A 22,472-nucleotide genomic window follows, 5' to 3' on the forward strand; every position below is an offset into this window, starting at 1 on the left:
AAAGCACTAAAATTATAATAAACAAAAAACTAAAAGAAAAATAAATTAATCTTAAAATTGAAACGTAAAAAAATAAACAAATGAAAAAATAAAATGACAAAAGCATGTAAACAAAATCGCTAAAAATGTAATATAAATTAACATAAAAATAATAAAAAAGATAATTTAAAATAGTAATAAAATGATTTAAAACTAACAACAAAACTATAATAACTGATAGCTGGCAAATAAATTAAAATCTGTTGTTAGATTTTGGTTAGATATGGTTTAGTTGCAAAATATAGTAAATGTTTTTTATTTTAAATATTATTTTACCCCTCATGTTTATCTGTGGGTTTTGCAAATATTTAACCTAAAAAATGTTTTAAAAAGAGCTTTTTTCATTTTAATTTAATTATTTTAAAATGTTTTTTCATTTCCTGTGTAAGTTTTAAAGATACTGAAAGGCAAATACATTAACAAATAATCTGATGATTTAATTCTAACAATGTCAGCAAGTATTAGGCATTTGAGAGGTCTGAGAGAATCTGATTGATGTCAAAGATCTACCTGGCAGACATGTTGTTTTCAGGAAGTATAGGAATCTCCAGAACCTTTGTGCTGGTAATGATAATTTCCTGGCTTGCTGTAGCAACGGTTTTTCCTGTGATGCGGTGAACCTGGTAGAAAGCGTGCGGCCTCAGATAGCGGTCATCCGCCGTCCCAATGAACATCTGCAGATTTACAGGCTTCTCATTGTAGCCAATAAGCTGTTGGGAGAGACAATTCACAATCAGCATTTATATTTTTGCAAGATGAGCACCATTTTAAAAATTCCAAACCACAATTAAAAATGGATGACATTCTGGTTGTACATACTGTAATAATACTACAACGAATCCAAATAAACTGCAATGAAACTACAGCAGAGAGAGAGAAAAAGTGAAGGATAGGTCACTAGGCAATCATGGATATTTTTGTAAGCACTGAAAATCTACCAAGTCACAATTCATTCAGATTACAATAATTTTCCTCTATGGGTTCAGAAAAATCCTGCATGTGTGCAACTGCTTCTCATTCTTTCTCTGTGGACGTTAATATCAGACATTAGCCCACATTTTCCAATGCAAATCCAAAACACTGGAGCTGGTCATTAAAATCCAGACAGAAACATAAAGACAAGTTTTCAAGTCATGAGTAAGGAAAAGTATAAAAACAGATCTTAAAAAAATTAGCGGGAAGAAGAGTGAGAAAAGAAAAACAAAATCATGAAAGACGTTCTATTTCTGCTGCTAAAAAAGTATAAACAGACTTTTAACATGTGAAAACAGAAATGGGAAGTGAAATCCATTAAAAAGTGAATGATTAAATGCAACAGATCATTCTGTCTCTTTCCAGAACAAAAAACGTTCACAGAAGCTTTTCCTTCCCGTTGATGCACACCAGGGCATCCAAGCATACGTCAGCTGGTGACTGATCCACAGCGAGCCACTGTGACAGCATCCTGCCCTGCCCAGAACTATGTATTTTCTGTACGCCCAACCTGCCAATAAACTTCCTGGACAGGTGAGGAGTTCACAACTGGAGGGAAGCTTTTCCATTGACATGAGTGTGCGGTTGGGTGTAGGTCGAGCACACAAGCTGCTATTAACAATCTCTCCACTGTTGAAATGTTATGGTTGGCAAACTAAACCTACCAGTGCAACGAAAGAGAGAAACGTAATGGGAGCAAAAGAAGAAGGGAGGAAAAGAGAGAGAGACCATTCACAGGTAAGATGACCAAGCCAACCACAGCAAAACAATAATGAGGAAAGCATGCATATACATCACATAAACTGACACGTCTAGACAACCGAGCCAGATATGTGCACAAAGGGGAAAAGACGTAGATGGTGGGGAAATCAGAAGGCAGAATAGAAGAATTGGACACTGGTGGGATTTGGTTTGTGTGGTTGCCCAGGCAGCATAGTGTTATTACACTTGAAGACATAACTACCTGAGAAAATAAAAAAAACAAAGCCATGCTATGACTGTGTTTCTAAAGGAAATTAAATGGCAGCAGTTCCAAAGAAAAGGGTATGAGCTAGAGTGGACATTCACTTTGCAAAAAATAAAATGGAGCTGTATGGGTAGTTCTTCACAAAAGCACAGTTTAATATTTCTTTCAAGCACTCTTGCTTCTTTGCCCATTGCAGAAGATAAACAGAACATTAGAGATAAACAGGTCTCTCTAGACAGGGACCTCCAGGCACAAGGGTCGAGGATGAATATAGTGTACTCATTGTAGGACTCGCTCTTGGTTAGGGCAGTCAGGCACTGGGGAATTCAGGAGCAGAGGCCATGTTTATGCTCAAAGACCTGAAGATGGTAGAGGGCTCAAATGAGATGAGCCATGACCTCAACAACATCATGTGCATGTGGGATTTATTTCAGCAGTGGGACTCCTGCAACCCGTGGTAACAGCAGCAAACTCTACTGGACAATTACATTTCATTGTGTGTGTGTGTATTTGTGGGTGCAAGGAAAAACAAAATGAGATCTTGATGTGTACTGTATCTAAAAGTGCCCCAGAACTGTTTGCTGTCCTACATTCTTCAAAACAATTTGTGTTCGACAGAACAAAAATGTATTTTTTAATTGTATAATCTGGATCAGAATTATAATTAAGCAGGTATGTGTGTCAAATAATGCCTTTTCAAAAGCCACTGTTGTTGTGCTATGACCGAGGTCAATCAAATGGCACTCACATCCCACATTATTTCCATTATGTGACTTATTTAAAAGTTAAATAAAGCATTTGATGACACCTCATGTTAGTATTTTCAGTTGATAGATTTGTAAAGAGTGAGAATTCCATAGCATAACTGAGCCAGTTATTACACCAACAAAATTAATATAATGATAAACTATGTACATTAACCAGCACAGAAGTACATCATTATTTCATGTTGGCTTAAATATCACAAAGAAGTCCTTTAAAAAGAATAATTCAAACATACAATCGGTATGATACATTGCATGTGTAATTTATGACTTACAAATTCAATAAAAATGTCCATACTTCAAGTTAAAGCAGACAGAAAAAGTGCAAAACTTTGTGAGAGATCTCAATGTTTCTGAATGTTCCAGTTTTTTTACTGACATCACTTTCTCTCATTTTGTAAGTGCCATTCAGAAGTCAGAAGTCCCTCGACTTGGGGGAAAAAACCCACCTGATCTTTCTACTTTTCGACATGTTTGTTTTGAGTCAATTAAGTGTATGTATGGTAAAATGTTTTCCACATGTCATTAAGATTTGTACCGAATTAATTTTGAATAATTTTTCAAGGGAAAGCAAGTCATTTGTTTTTTGTTTATATGACAATGCTGTTTGTTATGCAAGAACTTTTTTACATTCTTGCTGTTGCTAGACCCTACTGAAGAAGGCAGCCCCCCTAAAAATCTGTGTTTAATACAGCTTCTAAAATCTTTCTATCAGGGTTACATAAACAACAACTGAGGTCATTTCACTCTAAATCATCTTATTACCAGTCTACAAAAAAACCCTACTCATAGGTGGGAATGTTCAGCATGAAGCTCCGGCCTGAACACATCTGTCACAGTTTGAGCTGTATCAGCACGTTCAGATAGTTGACCGAGACTGAAATCCTGGAATCACTCCTATTCACAAACCTCCTCTTCTGCTACTTGTTTTCTTCTTACTAATCCCAAAGAAACGCTTAAAGGCTTCATGTTGAGAGGAAAGAAGAAAGGAAAGAAACGTCAACAACAAAACAAACATGCTTAAAAACAAGAACCAGGAGAGGTGATGTGGCATCAGTAGCCACAGGAAACATCCTCTCGTTCATCCTCTCATTAGCTCACGTCATGTCGGCAGGCCTGATGAAATCCTCAGTGTGTGTTTGTGTGAAATTTCACAAGAGGACGGTCTCTGCACTCCTGTTACCTCCTTTCCCTGACACTGGTTATATTAAACTGCTGACATTAAGATCAGTCACATGTCCCATAGCTGGAATAAACTTAACAGGAGCGAAAATAGCCTCCATGGGTTGCCTTTCATATCGAGAACTAAATAAAGACGTCTCGCTCCGACTGTTGCGCTGCTGGGTTGAAAGATTTGGTGACATTTTAAATACATCACAAAGACAAGGCCTATGTACAAACGAAGAGCATGTGTATGGGTGTGGAGTATAACACATTCTCTTGTTGTTGTACTTTAGGATACATGTTTTACCAACTCACCTTCTACACCTTGACTTTCTCCCCAATTTTTAGAAAAAAAGTCTCCGTCCTTTTTATTGTCTCTTTCTTTCACTACCCCTCCCTCTTTCTTCATCGCTCGATCTCTTGCTTTCCTACCCGCTGCTGGCAAGTTGTTTCCCTATGTTGCTCTTTTGTTGCTATGGTGAGGCCAGCCGGAGCGTGCATGCACGAGTATGATCGTGTGTGTGTGTAAACCCGAGCCTGAGGGGGAGGGGAGGAGACTCAAGGTCACACATAAACATAGTCACACACACACAGTGGCCCCTGGCCCCAAAACGTGGACTCGTGCTGACATGCTCTCTGTGCTTACTGGACACACTGAGAGGTCTGTTCGCATGTTTACACAACGTATGCCTGCGTGTGTTTGTGTGTGTGTGACAGAGAGAGAGAGAGAAAGAAGAATAAATACGGAATACAGACGGAGAGGCACTCAGACCCATGAGGCTGGGCAGCCAGTTGTTTAAATAAGGTCAATACACATACCCCCCCCCTCTCTCTCTCTCTCTCTCTCTCTCTCTCTACACATAATGTATAGTATATGTAAAAGGCTACACTAAAACTCACAGTCTCACACAAAAACAAAGCCATACATACATACAGTATATACATTTCTGGCAGAGCTGCGTCCTGCGTAGATCACATCCACATCAGATACAGCCTCAGGTTACTGTACATCAGGGCTAGTCAACTGGCGGCCCGCGGGCCAAATGCGGCCCACCAATCATCTTTACCTGGCCCGCCTTAACATTTCAAATAAGTGGAGAGACTTTAAGAACGGTGTGCATTAAACGCACGTCCTCCTGAGACGCCACATCTTTAAAAGTCCAAAACGCTGCTACATTCAAAACGAAAGTAATTCCAGCGGCTCATAATGATTTACGTCTTATAAAGCGATTTGATCGGTCAGTCCAAGAAACATAATGTTATTTACAACGCTATAATCAGCAATGCATTGCGCAGCCACAGGCAATCGGTTTGCGCACGCGATAGGTCGTGTTCTCAAACGCGTTTTGTGCCCTTGAAAGTAGACTGACTGTAGGAAGGGTACACCACGTGAACGGTTGTGTCAGATAAGGGGAAACGGTGTTGTTTTTATTACTGCATTCATTATGTATAACGGCTATATTTACGAAAAACAGCTGTTCATCTCCCCCCAGAACTCGCACTATACAAAGGCTCTGCCCTGTAAGTGCGTGGGGCACATGAATGCGATTGGAATTCACCCAAAGATGTGAAAATAGCATTCAGTTTCTTGCACAGATCAATTGACTCGCTTTATAAGACGCTTATTTAACATCACAAAGGGCAGGGATGATTTTTGTGTTGAATGTATTTGCGTTTTTTCTTTTATTGATTTAACTTTAATTAATTCAACCAAATATCTCCAGAATAAATAAGAACAAATAACAAAAAAACAAAATAACAGAAGAAATGAGAATATGGTAAACAACTGGCCCGCATCCTATTTATACTTTTGGAATCTGGCCCTCAAAGAAAAGTAGTTGAAGACCCCTGCTGTACATCAAAAGCCGCACACAAACACAAAAGTATAAAGCCACCAAAACTGCTATCCAAAAAAACAATCAAATTCAGCATGACGTCATCAAATCTAAACACCTCTGATCAGCACAGAATATCAGTCACCAGGACCGTGAGGGTTGTGTTTTTCCATAATGATGTTATATGGAACTAATCCATGTTGTATAAAACAATAAAGCTACTGCCAATGAGAGAACAGCTAACAGCAACTTTTTATGTTAATTTTAAGTATCTTTTTATGGAATACAACACTGATAACGTAGGTACGCATAACCAGAAGGTTGGAAGCATATTTGATAAGCCATACAACCTTGTCTATATCATTTGCTTGTTTACATCTTACAAAACCAAAACCAGAGACTCCAAACCATCGTAAACTTCTTTTCTGATAGTCGGTTCTCTGTGCAGCTGTACATACTGTGTAATTTCACTCTTTAGTTCTTCTTTGCTATGGACCGTTTCAGCGGCAACAATATAAACAAACTTAACTTCCTGTAGACCTACGCAAAGAATAAATAAGTGTTGAGTAGTTTTAAATTAATTGAATACAATTAATATACGATTAAATATGAATATTAATTAATATTTACATAAATTAAATATAAAAAAATTGTTAAATTACCAAACACAGACCGGAAGTTAACTTGGGGCCAGCATGTGTGTCTGATGAAACTGTCTATATATAATTACATACATTTTCAACATCAGTAAAGGTTAATAATCAGCTGCTTATTACCAAAGTCATTGCAGTACATATTTCATTTGTGTTCTACTGTATTATAATTCATAAAAACTAATTATATTGCATATTATATTATTAATTATATTTTTAACAGGTAAATTCATCCAGATATAAAAGTAACCTCACCTAAAAGAGACAATCCAGACTAAAATTAAACATAAAGGGGCAGTTTCCCAGACAGGATTATCTTAAACCAGGACTAGGCCTTAGTCTAATTAGCAAATGTAAGTAGTTTTAGCAAACATTACATCCTAAAACATTACTTGTGTGCTTTTTGAGACAACGCAAAGGCACTGATGTATTTTTAGATATGTCAGTGTTGTTTTCAGTTTGGACAGCTCTTACATTTATTTTAGTCTAGGACTAGTCTAATCCCTGACTGGGAAATCACCCCAAAATGTTTCTTGAACAACGAATAACTGAAATTGTATTGAATAACTCATATAAGTTTAAACACCCACCTACACCCCATCAAGAACCCTGCGTTCAGCAAACCAGCGGTGTCTTGTATTGCCTTCTCGTAAGGGCAGTAAATCTCTTTCCCGCTCATTCTCCTTCACAACTCCTTCCTGGTGGAACATTCTTCCTAACTCAGTCCAGTCAACCACATCTCTCACAACATTCAAAAAACTACTTAAAACCCATCTCTTCTGTGAATTTGACAGACAAATGAGAAGAAAAAAAAACACACTAACCCCCTCTCTCTCTTTCTCTCAACAGGTAATGGTCTAGCTTTTGTTGAAACTAGTAACTTTGTATTAGCACCTATTGTATTATTGCTCCTGCATGACATATCGCTTATTGCTCCCTGAACTCTCTGTAAGTCGCTTTGGATAAAAGCGTCTGCTAAATGACTAAATGTAAAAATGTAAATAGGGCCTTCATATGTCTGCTTTGAAACCCACTGGAATAATTGCCCCTGGACTTTTATTTTCTCTGGTGACTGACAGCAAGCCACAGATGCTGCTGGCAGCTTAAGCTGTATATAACCATAAATATTCTCTCTTTTACAAAACAGCCTAATTTATTTTTCATAAAGATAATTTCCTCCTTATGTGGATCCAATGAGCCTTTTCATCCACATAAAAGATGTGTCTGAAAGGGACAGGTCACTCTATGACAAATAAATATGTGAACCGATCCCATATGTAAACTCTGCTGTCTTTTGTGTATGTGTCTTTGTTTAACTAGTTCAATTGTGCTCTGTCCCTAAACACATACATACTGTACACACACACACTGTACACACAGTAGACGTACACACTGTACACACACACACACACACACCCGCACACATGTATGTTTTATTATCTCCGTGGGGTCAGTCCATAGGCGTAATGAGTTGTATACTGTACAAACTGTATATTTTATCCCCTAACCCAACCCCTAAACCTAAAGATCGTAGAAAACTTTTTGCATTTTTAGATTTTCAAAAATTATTGTTCTCTACAATTTATAAGCTTTTGTGCCAGTGGGGACCTCAATTTTGGTCCCCACAGTGACACGAGTCCCCATGTGTTGGTGTGCATTCAGGTTTAGGTCCCCACTAACATAACACAAAAGTCCACGCACGCACGCACGCACATGGGCTCACAACTTGTGCATGTCTCCGAGCAACAAGTGTACTGATTTTAGCCAGTCCCCTCTAATAATGAACCCACAGAGAGAGAGAAACCTGAGCAAGGTTTGTAGGGCATTACATAGCATTCCTCGCAGACCTCTGTTCTGTGAATTAACCCAGTCCAAACACTAGCAGTAAACACTGTCAGTTTGTTTCGCTGGTGTTTGTCTGGCTACTGTACGCTGCAAACCTCAGTCTTCTGTTATGGCAGCTTGACTTACTATCCACTGATACGCATGCACACGTTTCTCTTGTTTTCACCACACACTCTCTCTCTCTCACATCTTACATATTAACTTGTTGCATGGTAGAGTGCTTGAGGGTGTGCATGTTTGTTACTAGTTGTAAGATTAGGCTATTTATGACCCTTTAATGCAAATTTCGTAACTTTCTCTCAACACAACCTTACGACCTTGCCATGTTTGATCCACCATCCGCTTAACTGACCCATTTATTATTATACACACACAAACTTTACATGGTAAATGAGAGTGTGGGTATACACACACCATCATTGGCCTGTGCCAATGACAGGTACAGGCAGGTACAGGTTCACATGTTTGATCACAGCTACAATACAGAGGGGCTGGTGATAAACATCATCCACATGCACGCACACATGCGCTTGCTCACATTTACTCACACAAACAGACTTTTTTCACACGTAAGGCGCTTTTACAACAGTCTGTCTGTGGGTCCATGGAAAGACAAGCCACCCACGGACCACCCACAGACTCTTCACAGACTGTCTGATGCACAAGCTTTCTCCAGTCTATCACCAGTAATGTTCCAGATCTACTGACCAACATCAAAAACAACAAAAACATTTATAGTCTTGAAACCAAGGCTCGTACAGACATTGTACATTTTTTAATTTAATAATTTTTCATCAAAAAGAATATGCATATATTAGCTAGAAAAGTGGTTCTCAAAGTTTTCAGATCAAGTACCACATCTAATAAAATTAGACATCACATGCATATCACAATAAAATTAAGTACAGCTGTCAATCTTCACTTGCCCCACAATTTGTGACGTGGGAGCACCTGCTATTGGGGTGTTGCTATACATTGTCCAATTCAACATGCACCACAGTTCTAGTTGGGCTAGACTATGCATGCATTTATGAAAAGAACAGATGAACAGAGACAAAAACAATTACGATTAAAATACGAACAATAACGGCAAAAAACTTCCAGGATACTTTTCTGTGTCAGTTTGGACTCAAAGTCTCAAAACTGGTTCTAATAAATTGTATGCTGACCAGTGTGTAATCAACAGAGGTGGACGAAGTACACAACTTCCTTACTTGAGTGAAAGTACAGATACTACTGGTCAAATATTACTCCACTACAAGTAAAAGTTGTAAAGACAGATTCTTACTTGAGTAAAAGTACAGAAGTACGTGCTTTTAAAAGTACTCAAGTATTAAAAGTAAATTTCCTTTATGTCAGTTGTGCATTGTTTTATTGTCGTATANATTTATATTCTTTCTACAGTTTGACTAAATAAACGTTGACTCGTGAACTTGAAAAAATCTAACAAGAGGGAGTTACAATACAAACAATTTAATTGTCATTTGCAAAAGGCTGGTTTCTAGTTTTTCCCAACCTGTCATGCTAAACCACTCATATGCATATGAGAATCAGTGTTGTGTGAGCGTGCTTTCTTTACTATTTCACAGTATTAATGACTAACTTTCTAACATCATGGCCTCACTTCCCTTCACACTATGACTGAGGATGCATAATTACCTTACATTAATGACATCTCCTCAGTGTTAGACATACACCGGCCCACCTCCAGGGAAATACTGAGCTAGCAAACTGCATAGAGCTCATAGTGTTTTGTTGTCACTGATAAACTGAATAGAAATGATAAATGGGTTCAGCCAATATACTGCTAATTCATGATCAAAACAGCTTTATGAAGAAAACGTAAAGAAGAATCAGCTGACTTATCCATGTATCTAAGTACAGGTGCTCCTTTCAACTACTTTGTTTTATGTTTGATCTGCAATCCCTGATTCCATTCGAGAAATTTTAGACAAACATAAAATCTCCAATACCTTCAGATCTTTAAGCGAACAGCTGTTTACCATAATGTTTCCCATAAAGCTTTCTGGGGCGGGCGCTGTGGGAACCCTAGTCCTCTACTGTGGAGTGTCTGTTGTTTGTGACGTCAGCGCGCGACACCACAGACTCCATCTGTCCTGGGAGTAAAGCTCTCTGCGGTGACTGGATCTTAGTGACAGAGAACAGACCCATCGAGTCATATTGCCGTCAGCATCACTTAACTCTGCCAATTAGCCAGAGAGACAGACTCATACACCTGTGTGTCAGTTGTAACCTAACACAGACACGGTGTGTTTTTATGTATACATGTATATGACTTTAAAGAATGATACAAAGAGGTGGACAGTGACTAATTCCCTGCTAGGCTTTTTTGTTGTGAGTATCGCATAGTCAAGGCTGATATCAATGAATAACTACTGAGGGTAAAACTGAGGTCAAATGTTAATGTTTAGCCTTTTAATATTTTTTTAATTCTAATATTAAAAACAGTAGATTTAATAGTATGTTTGGTGGTAATTTAGTGTAAAATACCGTCAGGGTCGTGTTTCTTTAGTTGGTGTTTTTGTGACTTTAATTAAATAAGTGCTGTATGTTACTGCTTGTGTTTAAGCAGTTCTGCTTGTTTTAAAATGAATGGATTGAGAATTCTTATACTGCTAAATTATTTGTTAAATAAATTATTAATTTGGACACGTACAGTAGGATACACATTTTGAAAAACCCTTGAAGAGGTACTTGAAAAGTGCTTGAATGATAAAAAGCTCAATGTAAAGGTGCTGGAATTTAAAAAAAATGCTTGAATGATTAGATTTAAGCCCTGGAAAACCCTTGAAAAGAGGTACTTGAAATGCCTTGAATTACTACATTTAAGCTCTAGAAACCTTTTGAAAAAGGGGTACTTGAAAAGTGCTTGAATGATAAAAAGCTCAATGTAAAGGTGCTGGAGTTTAAAAATGCTTGAATGATTAGATTTAAGCCCTGGAAAACCCTTGAAAAGAGGTACTTGAAAATGCCTTGAATTACTACATTTACATTTAGTCATTTAGAAGACGCTTTTATCCAAAGCGACTTACAGATGAGGGAAACAATGGAACCAATTGGAACAACATAAGGACAACAAAAAGCATAAGTGCAATAAAAGAAAATTGGTTTCATATAGCCTATCACAGTATACAGAGCTAAGTTTTTTTTTTTGGAAGAGTAGAAAAGATATAGAAGTCAGAACTGATCAGTAAGGTGTTGACGGAAGAGATGTGTTTTCAGACGGTTCTTAAAGATGGCTACAGAATCTGCTGATCTTGTAGCAGCGGGAAGATCATTCCATAAATGTGGAACCGATCCCGAGAAGGTACGTGAGAGAGATTTTTTACCTTTTTGGGATGGCACCACAAGACGTCGTTCGTTTGCAGAGCGTAGGGATCTGGCGGGTATTTAAGTCTGCATTAGTGAGTGAAGGTAAGGGGGTGCCAAATCAGTGGTGGTCTTGTAGGCCAGGAGCAGAGTTTTGAATTTGATTCGAGCGATTATAAGGAGCCAATGTAATTTGGTGAAGAGAGGAGTGACGTGCGCTCTCTTCGGTTCATTGAAGAACACTCTTGCCACCGCATTCTGGATCATCTGTAGAGGTTTGGTTGTGCAAGCTAGTAGCGCATTGCAGTAGTCCAGTCTGGACAGAACAAGAGCCTGGACTAGGACTTGCGTAGCATGCTCGGATAGGAAAGGTCTAATTTTCCTAATATTGTAGAGGATGAATCTACAGGACCGGGTGGTGCTGGCAACATGATCAGTGAAGTTAAGCTGATCGTCGATTACTACTCCCAAGTTTCTGGCGATTCTGGAAGATGTAATGGTTGATGAGCCCAGTTGAATGGAGAAGTTGTGATGACTCTTTGTGTCGGCCGGGATTACAAGCAGTTCTGTTTTAGCAAGGTTCAGCTGCAGGTGATGGTCGTTCATCCAGAGCGAGATGTCAGCCAGGCATGCTGAAATGCGTGCAGAAACAGTCGGATCATCAGGCTGAAATGACAGGTGGAGTTGTGTATCATCCGAATAGCAGTGATAGGAAAATCCATGTTTCCGAATGACAGAGCCTACTACATTTAAGCTCTGAAAACTTTTTGAAAAAGGGGTACTTGAAAAGTGCTTGAATTATTGAAAGGCAATATAAATTAAATTGCAAAATAATTTCAGTTTTTCAATCTTTGCAGAAACGTAACAGCAAAAGCACAGCTTTTGAATTGATCTTGTGTTAGTTTTATGTCATATGCAGATCGATCTTGCCCAGCCTGTGGCTTTAGTCCTCTCTACATTCAGTGCACCATAACTAGAGTGCAGCAACAGCCTCAACATTTAAAACATTAACAGTTTTCATGTGGAACAGTAATCGTAGCAAGTAGAGTTGCTAAGAGTCAGTCTTGAACCAGGGTGGACAGTAACGAAGTAAATTTGCTGAGTACTGTACTTAAGTACACTTTTTGAGTATCTGTACTTTACTTGAGTATTATTTTTTCTGAGTACTTGTACTTTAACTTACTACATTTGAAAGACAAATATCATACTTTTTACTCCACTACATTTATAAAAAGGTCCAAAAGTAGAAAATGGTTTCTATGCAGCGGGGTTTCCTGTGTGCACAATTTATCTGGCTTGCGATCTGCCAGGACCTTTTACTGTTGCCAAGTATTTCAGTTTTTCTAAGCTCGCGGTTTTCCGGCAAGCTTTGAATGGCCATTTGGCAGATTTTTTTAACGCAAATCTGGCAACTCTGGGATCTTCCCCGCTAAACTAATGTAAACGTAGGCGCTGCTACATCGTTGATAGCGCTCTGAAAAGGCAAATAGAACATTAAAAGAGGAAAAAGGCACATGTTAAAGTGTGGTGTAATCATCTGTGGGTTACGATCAGTCAAAGATCGTTGAAACATTGTCATGAAAATGATCGGCATAACGGCTAAACGGTAAATAAGCATCACATACACCTTGAGCTACACGTGCGTGTTAACTTCTGATCTGCTGCTATATCATTTAAAGCGATTTGGAAAATGAATGATGTTTTTACTGAAGTAACTATAGTTGAAGTATTCCTGTTGAAATAAAAACAATAGAACCCTGCCCAAAATACAACATAAAATGTAATGGATTTAATGGTTATAATGGGAATTGTACTATGGATACTTGTTGTCTACTTGTATGTGATGGATTCTATTGCTGGGATGGTAAATCCTATTGGAATAAAACCCAAAACACACTACAAAGAGGAATTTAATTTAAAAATCTCATTCTAATTAAAAAATTCATTGTTTTTTTTCAGCAGGGATGGTATTTGCATTAAAACCACAGTATCCACAAATTTACCATTTTCTAAATATAGGAACCATACTCCAATTAATAATCTTTAGTAAAACCACAGCAACTAAACATACCATAGTTTCATTATATTCATTATTATACTAGCTATAGTTTATGTTTGTAGTTAAATTATGGTAATAAGTCCAACAAACACATGGCTTCTACACTTTACTATTTACAAGAACCTTACTACTTACTGGTAAATTGCTGCTAAAACTGGTAAAGGGAATATACAAAATAAAAGAACACTGCTCATAAATACATATAGGCCTAGGGGGCTAATGAGGATAATAGGCTAAATGATCATACAGGATTATATCTAAACTAAACATATTGTGCTAAACATATAAAGCTCTTAAAGGAGTTGCTCACTGCAAAATTTGCCCCCATTGACTTTCCATAGTAGGAATAAAAACTACTATGGAAAGTCAATGGGGGCAAATTTTGAAGTGAACTACTCCTTTAATACCACTGATTCTGTGAGCTACTCGGTGTATTCAGTAGGGTGCTTCAGAGGCACAAGGATGGTAAATGAGAGTGTGGGTATACACACACCATCATTGGCCTGTGCCAATGACAGGTACAGGCAGGTACAGGTTCACATGTTTGATCACAGCTACAATACAGAGGGGCTGGTGATAAACATCATCCACATGCACGCACACATGCGCTTGCTCACATTTACTCACACAAACAGACTTTTTTCACACGTAAGGCGCTTTTACAACAGTCTGTCTGTGGGTCCATGGAAAGACAAGCCACCCACGGACCACCCACAGACTCTTCACAGACTGTCTGATGCACAAGCTTTCTCCAGTCTATCACCAGTAATGTTCCAGATCTACTGACCAACATCAAAAACAACAAAAACATTTATAGTCTTGAAACCAAGGCTCGTACAGACATTGTACATTTTTTAATTTAATAATTTTTCATCAAAAAGAATATGCATATATTAGCTAGAAAAGTGGTTCTCAAAGTTTTCAGATCAAGTACCACATCTAATAAAATTAGACATCACATGCATATCACAATAAAATTAAGTACAGCTGTCAATCTTCACTTGACCCACAATTTGTGACGTGGGAGCACCTGCTATTGGGGTGTTGCTATACATTGTCCAATTAAACATGCACCACAGTTCTAGTTGGGCTAGACTATGCATGCATTTATGAAAAGAACAGATGAACAGAGACAAAAACAATTACGATTAAAATACGAACAATAACGGCAAAAAACTTCCAGGATACTTTTCTGTGTCAGTTTGGACTCAAAGTCTCAAAACTGGTTCTAATAAATTGTATGCTGACCAGTGTGTAATCAAACGCACGATGTCAGCCTGATGCAGAGGCAGCTCTCTTCCGATTTCGTGTTTTGCCTCGGACAGAAAACTTCTCGTGGCAGTTAAAATGTTGAGGCTGTTGCTGCACTCTAGTTATGGTGCACTGAATGTAGAGAGGGCCAAATGCCACAGGCTGGGCAAGATCGGTCTGCATATGACATAAAACTAACACGAGATCAATTCAAAAGCTGTGCTTTTGCTGTTACGTTTCTGCAAAGATTGAAAAACTGAAATTATTTTGCAATTTAATTTATATTGCCTTTCAATAATTCAAGCACTTTTCAAGTACCCCTTTTTCAAAAAGTTTTCAGAGCTTAAATGTAGTAGGCTCTGTCATTCGGAAACATGGATTTTCCTATCACTGCTATTCGGATGATACACAACTCCACCTGTCATTTCAGCCTGATGATCCGACTGTTTCTGCACGCATTTCAGCATGCCTGGCTGACATCTCGCTCTGGATGAACGACCATCACCTGCAGCTGAACCTTGCTAAAACAGAACTGCTTGTAATCCCGGCCGACACAAAGAGTCATCACAACTTCTCCATTCAACTGGGCTCATCAACCATTACATCTTCCAGAATCGCCAGAAACTTGGGAGTAGTAATCGACGATCAGCTTAACTTCACTGATCATGTTGCCAGCACCACCCGGTCCTGTAGATTCATCCTCTACAATATTAGGAAAATTAGACCTTTCCTATCCGAGCATGCTACGCAAGTCCTAGTCCAGGCTCTTGTTCTGTCCAGACTGGACTACTGCAATGCGCTACTAGCTTGCACAACCAAACCTCTACAGATGATCCAGAAAGCGGTGGCAAGAGTGATCTTCAATGAACCGAAGAGAGCGCACGTCACTCCTCTCTTCACCAAATTACATTGGCTCCATATAATCGCTCGAATCAAATTCAAAACTCTGCTCCTGGCCTACAAGACCACCACTGATTTGGCACCCCCTTACCTTCACTCACTAATGCAGACTTAAATACCCGCCAGATCCCTACGCTCTGCAAACGAACGACGTCTTGTGGTGCCATCCCAAAAAGGTAAAAAATCTCTCTCACGTACCTTCTCGGGATCGGTTCCACATTTATGGAATGATCTTCCCGCTGCTACAAGATCAGCAGATTCTGTAGCCATCTTTAAGAACCGTCTGAAAACACATCTCTTCCGTCAACACCTTACTGATCAGTTCTGACTTCTATATCTTTTCTACTCTTCCAAAAAAAAAAACTTAGCTCTGTATACTGTGATAGGCTATATGAAACCAATTTTCTTTTATTGCACTTATGCTTTTTGTTGTCCTTATGTTGTTCCAATTGGTTCCATTGTTTCCCTCATCTGTAAGTCGCTTTGGATAAAAGCGTCTTCTAAATGACTAAATGTAAATGTAGTAATTCAAGGCATTTTCAAGTACCTCTTTTCAAGGGTTTTCCAGGGCTTAAATCTAATCATTCAAGCATTTTTAAACTCCAGCACCTTTACATTGAGCTTTTTATCATTCAAGCACTTTTCAAGTACCCCTTTTTCAAAAGGTTTCTAGAGCTTAAATGTAGTAATTCAAGGCATTTCAAGTACCTCTTTTCAAGGGTTTTCCAGGGCTTAAATCTAATCATTCAAGCATTTTTTTTAAATTCCAGCACCTTTACATTGAGCTTTTTATCATTCAAGCACTTTTCAAGTACCTCTTCAAGGGTTTTTCAAAATGTGTATCCTACTGTACGTGTCCAAATTAATAATTTATTTAACAAATAATTTAGCAGTATAAGAATTCTCAATCCATTCATTTTAAAACAAGCAGAACTGCTTAAACACAAGCAGTAACATACAGCACTTATTTAATTAAAGTCACAAAAACACCAACTAAAGAAACACGACCCTGACGGTATTTTACACTAAATTACCACCAAACATACTATTAAATCTACTGTTTTTAATATTAGAATTAAAAAAATATTAAAAGGCTAAACATTAACATTTGACCTCAGTTTTACCCTCAGTAGTTATTCATTGATATCAGCCTTGACTATGCGATACTCACAACAAAAAAGCCTAGCAGGGAATTAGTCACTGTCCACCTCTTTGTATCATTCTTTAAAGTCATATACATGTATACATAAAAACACACCGTGTCTGTGTTAGGTTACAACTGACACACAGGTGTATGAGTCTGTCTCTCTGGCTAATTGGCAGAGTTAAGTGATGCTGACGGCAATATGACTCGATGGGTCTGTTCTCTGTCACTAAGATCCAGTCACCGCAGAGAGCTTTACTCCCAGGACAGATGGAGTCTGTGGTGTCGCGCGCTGACGTCACAAACAACAGACACTCCACAGTAGAGGACTAGGGTTCCCACAGCGCCCGCCCCAGAAAGCTTTATGGGAAACATTATGGTAAACAGCTGTTCGCTTAAAGATCTGAAGGTATTGGAGATTTTATGTTTGTCTAAAATTTCTCGAATGGAATCAGGGATTGCAGATCAAACATAAAACAAAGTAGTTGAAAGGAGCACCTGTACTTAGATACATGGATAAGTCAGCTGATTCTACTTTACGTTTTCTTCATAAAGCTGTTTTGATCATGAATTAGCAGTATATTGGCTGAACCCATTTATCATTTCTATTCAGTTTATCAGTGACAACAAAACACTATGAGCTCTATGCAGTTTGCTAGCTCAGTATTTCCCTGGAGGTGGGCCGGTGTATGTCTAACACTGAGGAGATGTCATTAATGTAAGGTAATTATGCATCCTCAGTCATAGTGTGAAGGGAAGTGAGGCCATGATGTTAGAAAGTTAGTCATTAATACTGTGAAATAGTAAAGAAAGCACGCTCACACAACACTGATTCTCATATGCATATGAGTGGTTTAGCATGACAGGTTGGGAAAAACTAGAAACCAGCCTTTTGCAAATGACAATTAAATTGTTTGTATTGTAACTCCCTCTTGTTAGATTTTTTCAAGTTCACGAGTCAACGTTTATTTAGTCAAACTGTAGAAAGAATATAAATATTCTAAATGAACATCTGACACATATATTTCAAGTCATCAGTTTACTAAAATCAAGCTTCTGATTAAGCATATTAATTAGGGTGTTTTTTAGAACAACACCTGTCTCTTGAAAAACTCATTCTGACAAACCAAACTGCAATTAAAATGAATAGTTACCAACTTATTACATGTTTATCATATTAAAAAAGAAAACAAAATGAAACAATGTATTGCAAAATACTAATATTAGTGTGGTTGATTTACTGTGATACTGTACATTCAAAGTACCGTCACATCAAATATTTTCTTTCTTTATTTCATGCAACCTGTGGTCTGTCTGAAACCAGCTAACATCCAGCATAACCACTGCCACACGGAAACATTTATTTTTAATAACACATAACACAAATGTCAAAAGTCTATTTATACGACCATGAGCTTATCTACAACAAAAACATCTATTAAGACAAAAAAGTCCCTCTTAACTTTCTTACGTCTTTGATATGTTGAGGCTGATGGAGCAATCACTGATTTGAAACTATTTTTAAACTATAATAAACTAAATTAGAAAAAGCTATGAATTTCTAGAAAAAAACCTTCATCAACATTTTGAACTGAACTGCATCATTTCATCATTCAGAACTAAATTTGAATAGAATAGCAAACAGCATGCACAATTGCAATTCTAATGTGAATTTAGAATGCAGGAATAAATAACAATTGCTGAATTGATATGCAGTTGCGTCTAAAAACATGCAATTTTCAGCAAGAATTGGGCCCTATCCTTGAATGTTATAATACACATAACATATAAACTGAATATTTTTCTATAACGATTTGATGTTGGTTCATAAAGATTTAATTATATTTATCAATTTATTTTTTATTTATTTTCAGTGTAATGTCGGCCTCAAATGATAATTTACTTCCATTTTTCTTGTTTTTTTTATATTTATGAATCATCATAAACCTTGAAATGTTCAGCTCTCTTTAAATAAATCTCTTAACTGCATTTGAAATTTTGCTACAGTACAATAATGAACTCAACAAAATTATTTAAAAATGACATACAATTATAACAAAAACAACAATGTACAGTAAATTACAGTGGGAAAATGCTATACCAGCCACCTATATACACAAACAGAGACTACAGACATTTGCACTCCTCCATGCTATTGGCTGTGATCGTTTCAAAATTCCTGACCATATAAAGCAAACTACACAGAAGGTAATAAAAACAAATATTAACTGTAAAACACATTTTAAATGCAGTCTTGTAAAAAGAACAAGACTTCTGTTCATGAAAGCTGATAACACTAGTAACCTAACAAAGGTCATAAACAAGAAATGATGGCCAATTAACAGTTCCCCAGATGCTAGACTGACGTGTGATGTGGCAGAAACCACAGGCTTGTAATTGTGATTATCTACTGGACCGTTCAAAGCCAAAAGTTAAGCCTTTAGAGGTTAGGCCTTCTTCTCTTCCTTACCTTTACACTGATCTCAGTTCCAGAGTTGTGCACGTGCTTCATTATGGCTGCCACAAAAGAGGCCACTGCTTCTCTGACCATAAAATATTTACCAACAAGCTCTTTCTCTCTCAGGCTCTATAGGAGAGTTAGCCTCAGTGCAGTGCCAGGTAAGCTTACCTATCTGATCAGGACAACCACATGATACAGCAGGATACTAATTGGGCTTCATTTTACATAAATGATGGCATCGCCTCCACTCAAGCGTGCTTCTGAACTCTCACAGGTAAACCACTAGTGCCGATTGCACAGAAGCAGTCAGTATGAAATAAAGGCTTTAATCAGACTGCTACACTGTTTACTCAGATCTAGCTGACACCATAACACTCGCTCACCCAGTAAAAGGAATTTTACGACCAGTAATGAGGTTACTAGGCCACACGGCAGACTCTTTCTGTGTGGTCTCGCTTCTCAAGTTCTGCTTCCTGATCGTATGGCCTTTTGCTCCGTTCCCGCTTTTGCGGCCAACGTTAATAGTACAGAGAGAAATAAAAGGCCATAAGGGTTTGTGCCACCAGAGAAACAAGTGTATTTAGTAGGAAGCCCACTGCGGATACTCACCTTGACAATAGGGTGTCCACCGGTTGTGGCTTTAACGGCCCCTCGGCTGCCTTCGGTCTCATAATGGGCTCTGTGGTGAGCTTTGGGATGAACCTCGATTTTCAACTCAAACTGTCCGTACTGATTTGGCAAGGGCCAGTCCAGGGGAGGAAGGGATGACGCCCTGTATGTAGACCAACAGAAATGTAAACAGAGCATGTACAGAAAGCATAATGAACAGCTTTTTTTTGTAACAACAGAGAAGTCCTAGATTCCCTTGTTGTTTTAAGTAACACAAACCTAAAAGCAAAGATGTTAATAAATGAGAAAATAACATTGGAATTCTTGCATGTATCATAAACATAACAGACTTGTTATGTTTGAAAAGTTGTCAGAAAAGATGTAAGCCAGAAACTTAAAATATTTCTCAATATGCTATATCCTATATTATATGATAATATATCATATCATATCATACAGCTGCAGAAAAAAAAGAGATCATTTCAAAATTATTTTCAGTTATTTCAGGTTTGATTTGGTTAAAATTCAACAGACACTGGACTGGAATGGCCACGGCTGTATACAACATATCATATATAATATATTGTTACAAAGCTATAATATGGCTAGAGCACTTAGGAATAGAGTGCACAATTAGGTTGCACATGCATTCTTTTTCACTTAACTTGTAAAATTCCCCAAAACATTAAAGTTAAATCACGTAAGGATGAGTAAATAATGACTCATACTTGAAAGTACTTTCATTTTTAGGTGACCTTTTGTGAACTCATTTTCATGCCTCACTGTTTTCTTAATCTTAAAAGCTCTATGCACTTCCTCTACTTCTCCTGGGCACCCCTCTCCTACAGGATGACATATACATGCCCGCTGTCATAGTTACATAAACAGAATCGCCAGGGGAAACCTGAGACAGCTGAATGTGAGACCTTAGTGGCCTTGTAGCCTGTGGACATTAAACGGCTTTATTTGGTGGATCTTTACACTAACCTTACAGACAGGGGCAAAGAATCACTCAAAAAAAAAGCTAAAAATGTATTAGCCATTTTTAATATTCCCCTCCCAAAATTCAACTGGAGTACTCCTAAAATTAAGCCACCAAAGGCAAAATATAAAAAATGAAGTGCCTTAAAGGGACAGTTCACCCAAAAATGAAAATACTTTCATCATTTACTCGCCCTCAAGTTGTTTCAAACCTGTATAAATTACTTTGTTCTGATGAACACATAGGAAGATATTTGGATGAATGTTAGCAATTCTCAGTTCTGGGAAATCATTGACTTTCATAGTGGAAAAAAATAAAATGATAGTCAAAGGTGTCCCAGATCTGAAAATTGCTAACATTTTCCCAAAAACCTTAAAAAAACAACAACAAAGAAATTGATAAAGATTTGGAAAAACTTGAGGGTGTATAAATGAAGACAGAATTTTCATTTGCGGGCAAACTGTCCCTTTAACATTTTGTTTTACATCGTGCCACATTTTGTCTGACATTATTTTGTCAAAATGGGCTTTATGGGTTCAATACCTTATGAGGACTTGTCAAGAACAATCTCAACACTACTAATCGCATTATTTTAGGAAGCATAATGACCAAAATCAAACCATCGTGATATTCCAAATATTGCCTTGTTTAACATTGTCAGCAAAATCATAGCAAACACATCATGAATATTTGATACTGTCCAGTGAATGTGTCTTCATCTGAAGGTGTGTTATGTTTAGCTGGCTCTCCCCACTATACATTACAGCTTAATGCACTGCCAATACTCTACCCACCCTGCCACAGCACACTCATCTGTTAAACCAGACAAGCTTCTAGATATTTCTATTGCTGCTGACAGATAGAGCAGCCTGCACACGCGCACGCACACACACACACACACACACACACACACACGCACACACACACACACACACGCACACACACGCACACACACAGGTCCGATGGCAGACAGCAGGAGCTGTAGGATCATATAGCAGGGATCAAGTATCATGTCTCTGTTGTATTAGGGTACGGCTATAAAGATGTTAGTCAACACTGCGTGCTGTTTTCACTGGAGGTTTCTTGACGTGTTTGTTAAAGAGAGAGCGAGCAGATCACGAGGGCGTTCGTGAGTTTATTTCCTATGTGACAAGCAAGCCAGTGCGCTTGCTATACATTGTGTTTTATTAATGATTATTAATGGGTCCGGACAGACTTACAAAGTGTGTGTATGCGTGTGCTGGTGTGGTCAATAACAGAATCACTGTGGGTAGGGAAACGTTTGCGGCCCTCAGCCACATGCTCTCTTTACTGATTTATGTTGATAGAGGCCAGGGCACACACATCTTCATCTGACTAACGCATACACGTGCACACACACAGTCATTATCTGATGCACAGATATGGATAGCAGACACACATTTAACCCTTACTGTTCACCGGCTCACTCTATTCAAAACTCCACCCCCGATGGCCATCAATCGGACGGGAACGAGA

The 22,472-nt window shown here is 38.1% G+C and overlaps 1 protein-coding gene across 2 annotated transcripts in view; it reads right to left on the minus strand.

Annotated features, from left to right (window-relative positions):
* nfatc3a (nuclear factor of activated T cells 3a) overlaps window positions 1–22,472 on the minus strand; it is a 109,869-nt gene that overhangs the window by 26,666 nt on the left and 60,731 nt on the right. For both annotated transcript variants that reach the window (XM_057342600.1, XM_057342592.1), the window contains exons 3-4: window positions 19,994–20,156; window positions 550–749 (exon numbers count right to left, since the gene is read on the minus strand). In XM_057342600.1, the coding sequence (XP_057198583.1) occupies window positions 550–749; window positions 19,994–20,156 (363 nt within the window). The remainder of the gene's footprint in view (window positions 1–549; window positions 750–19,993; window positions 20,157–22,472) is intronic.

This window comes from Triplophysa rosa, linkage group LG1 (genome assembly GCF_024868665.1).
Source record: "Triplophysa rosa linkage group LG1, Trosa_1v2, whole genome shotgun sequence".
NCBI classification, from domain to species: Eukaryota; Metazoa; Chordata; class Actinopteri; order Cypriniformes; family Nemacheilidae; genus Triplophysa; species Triplophysa rosa.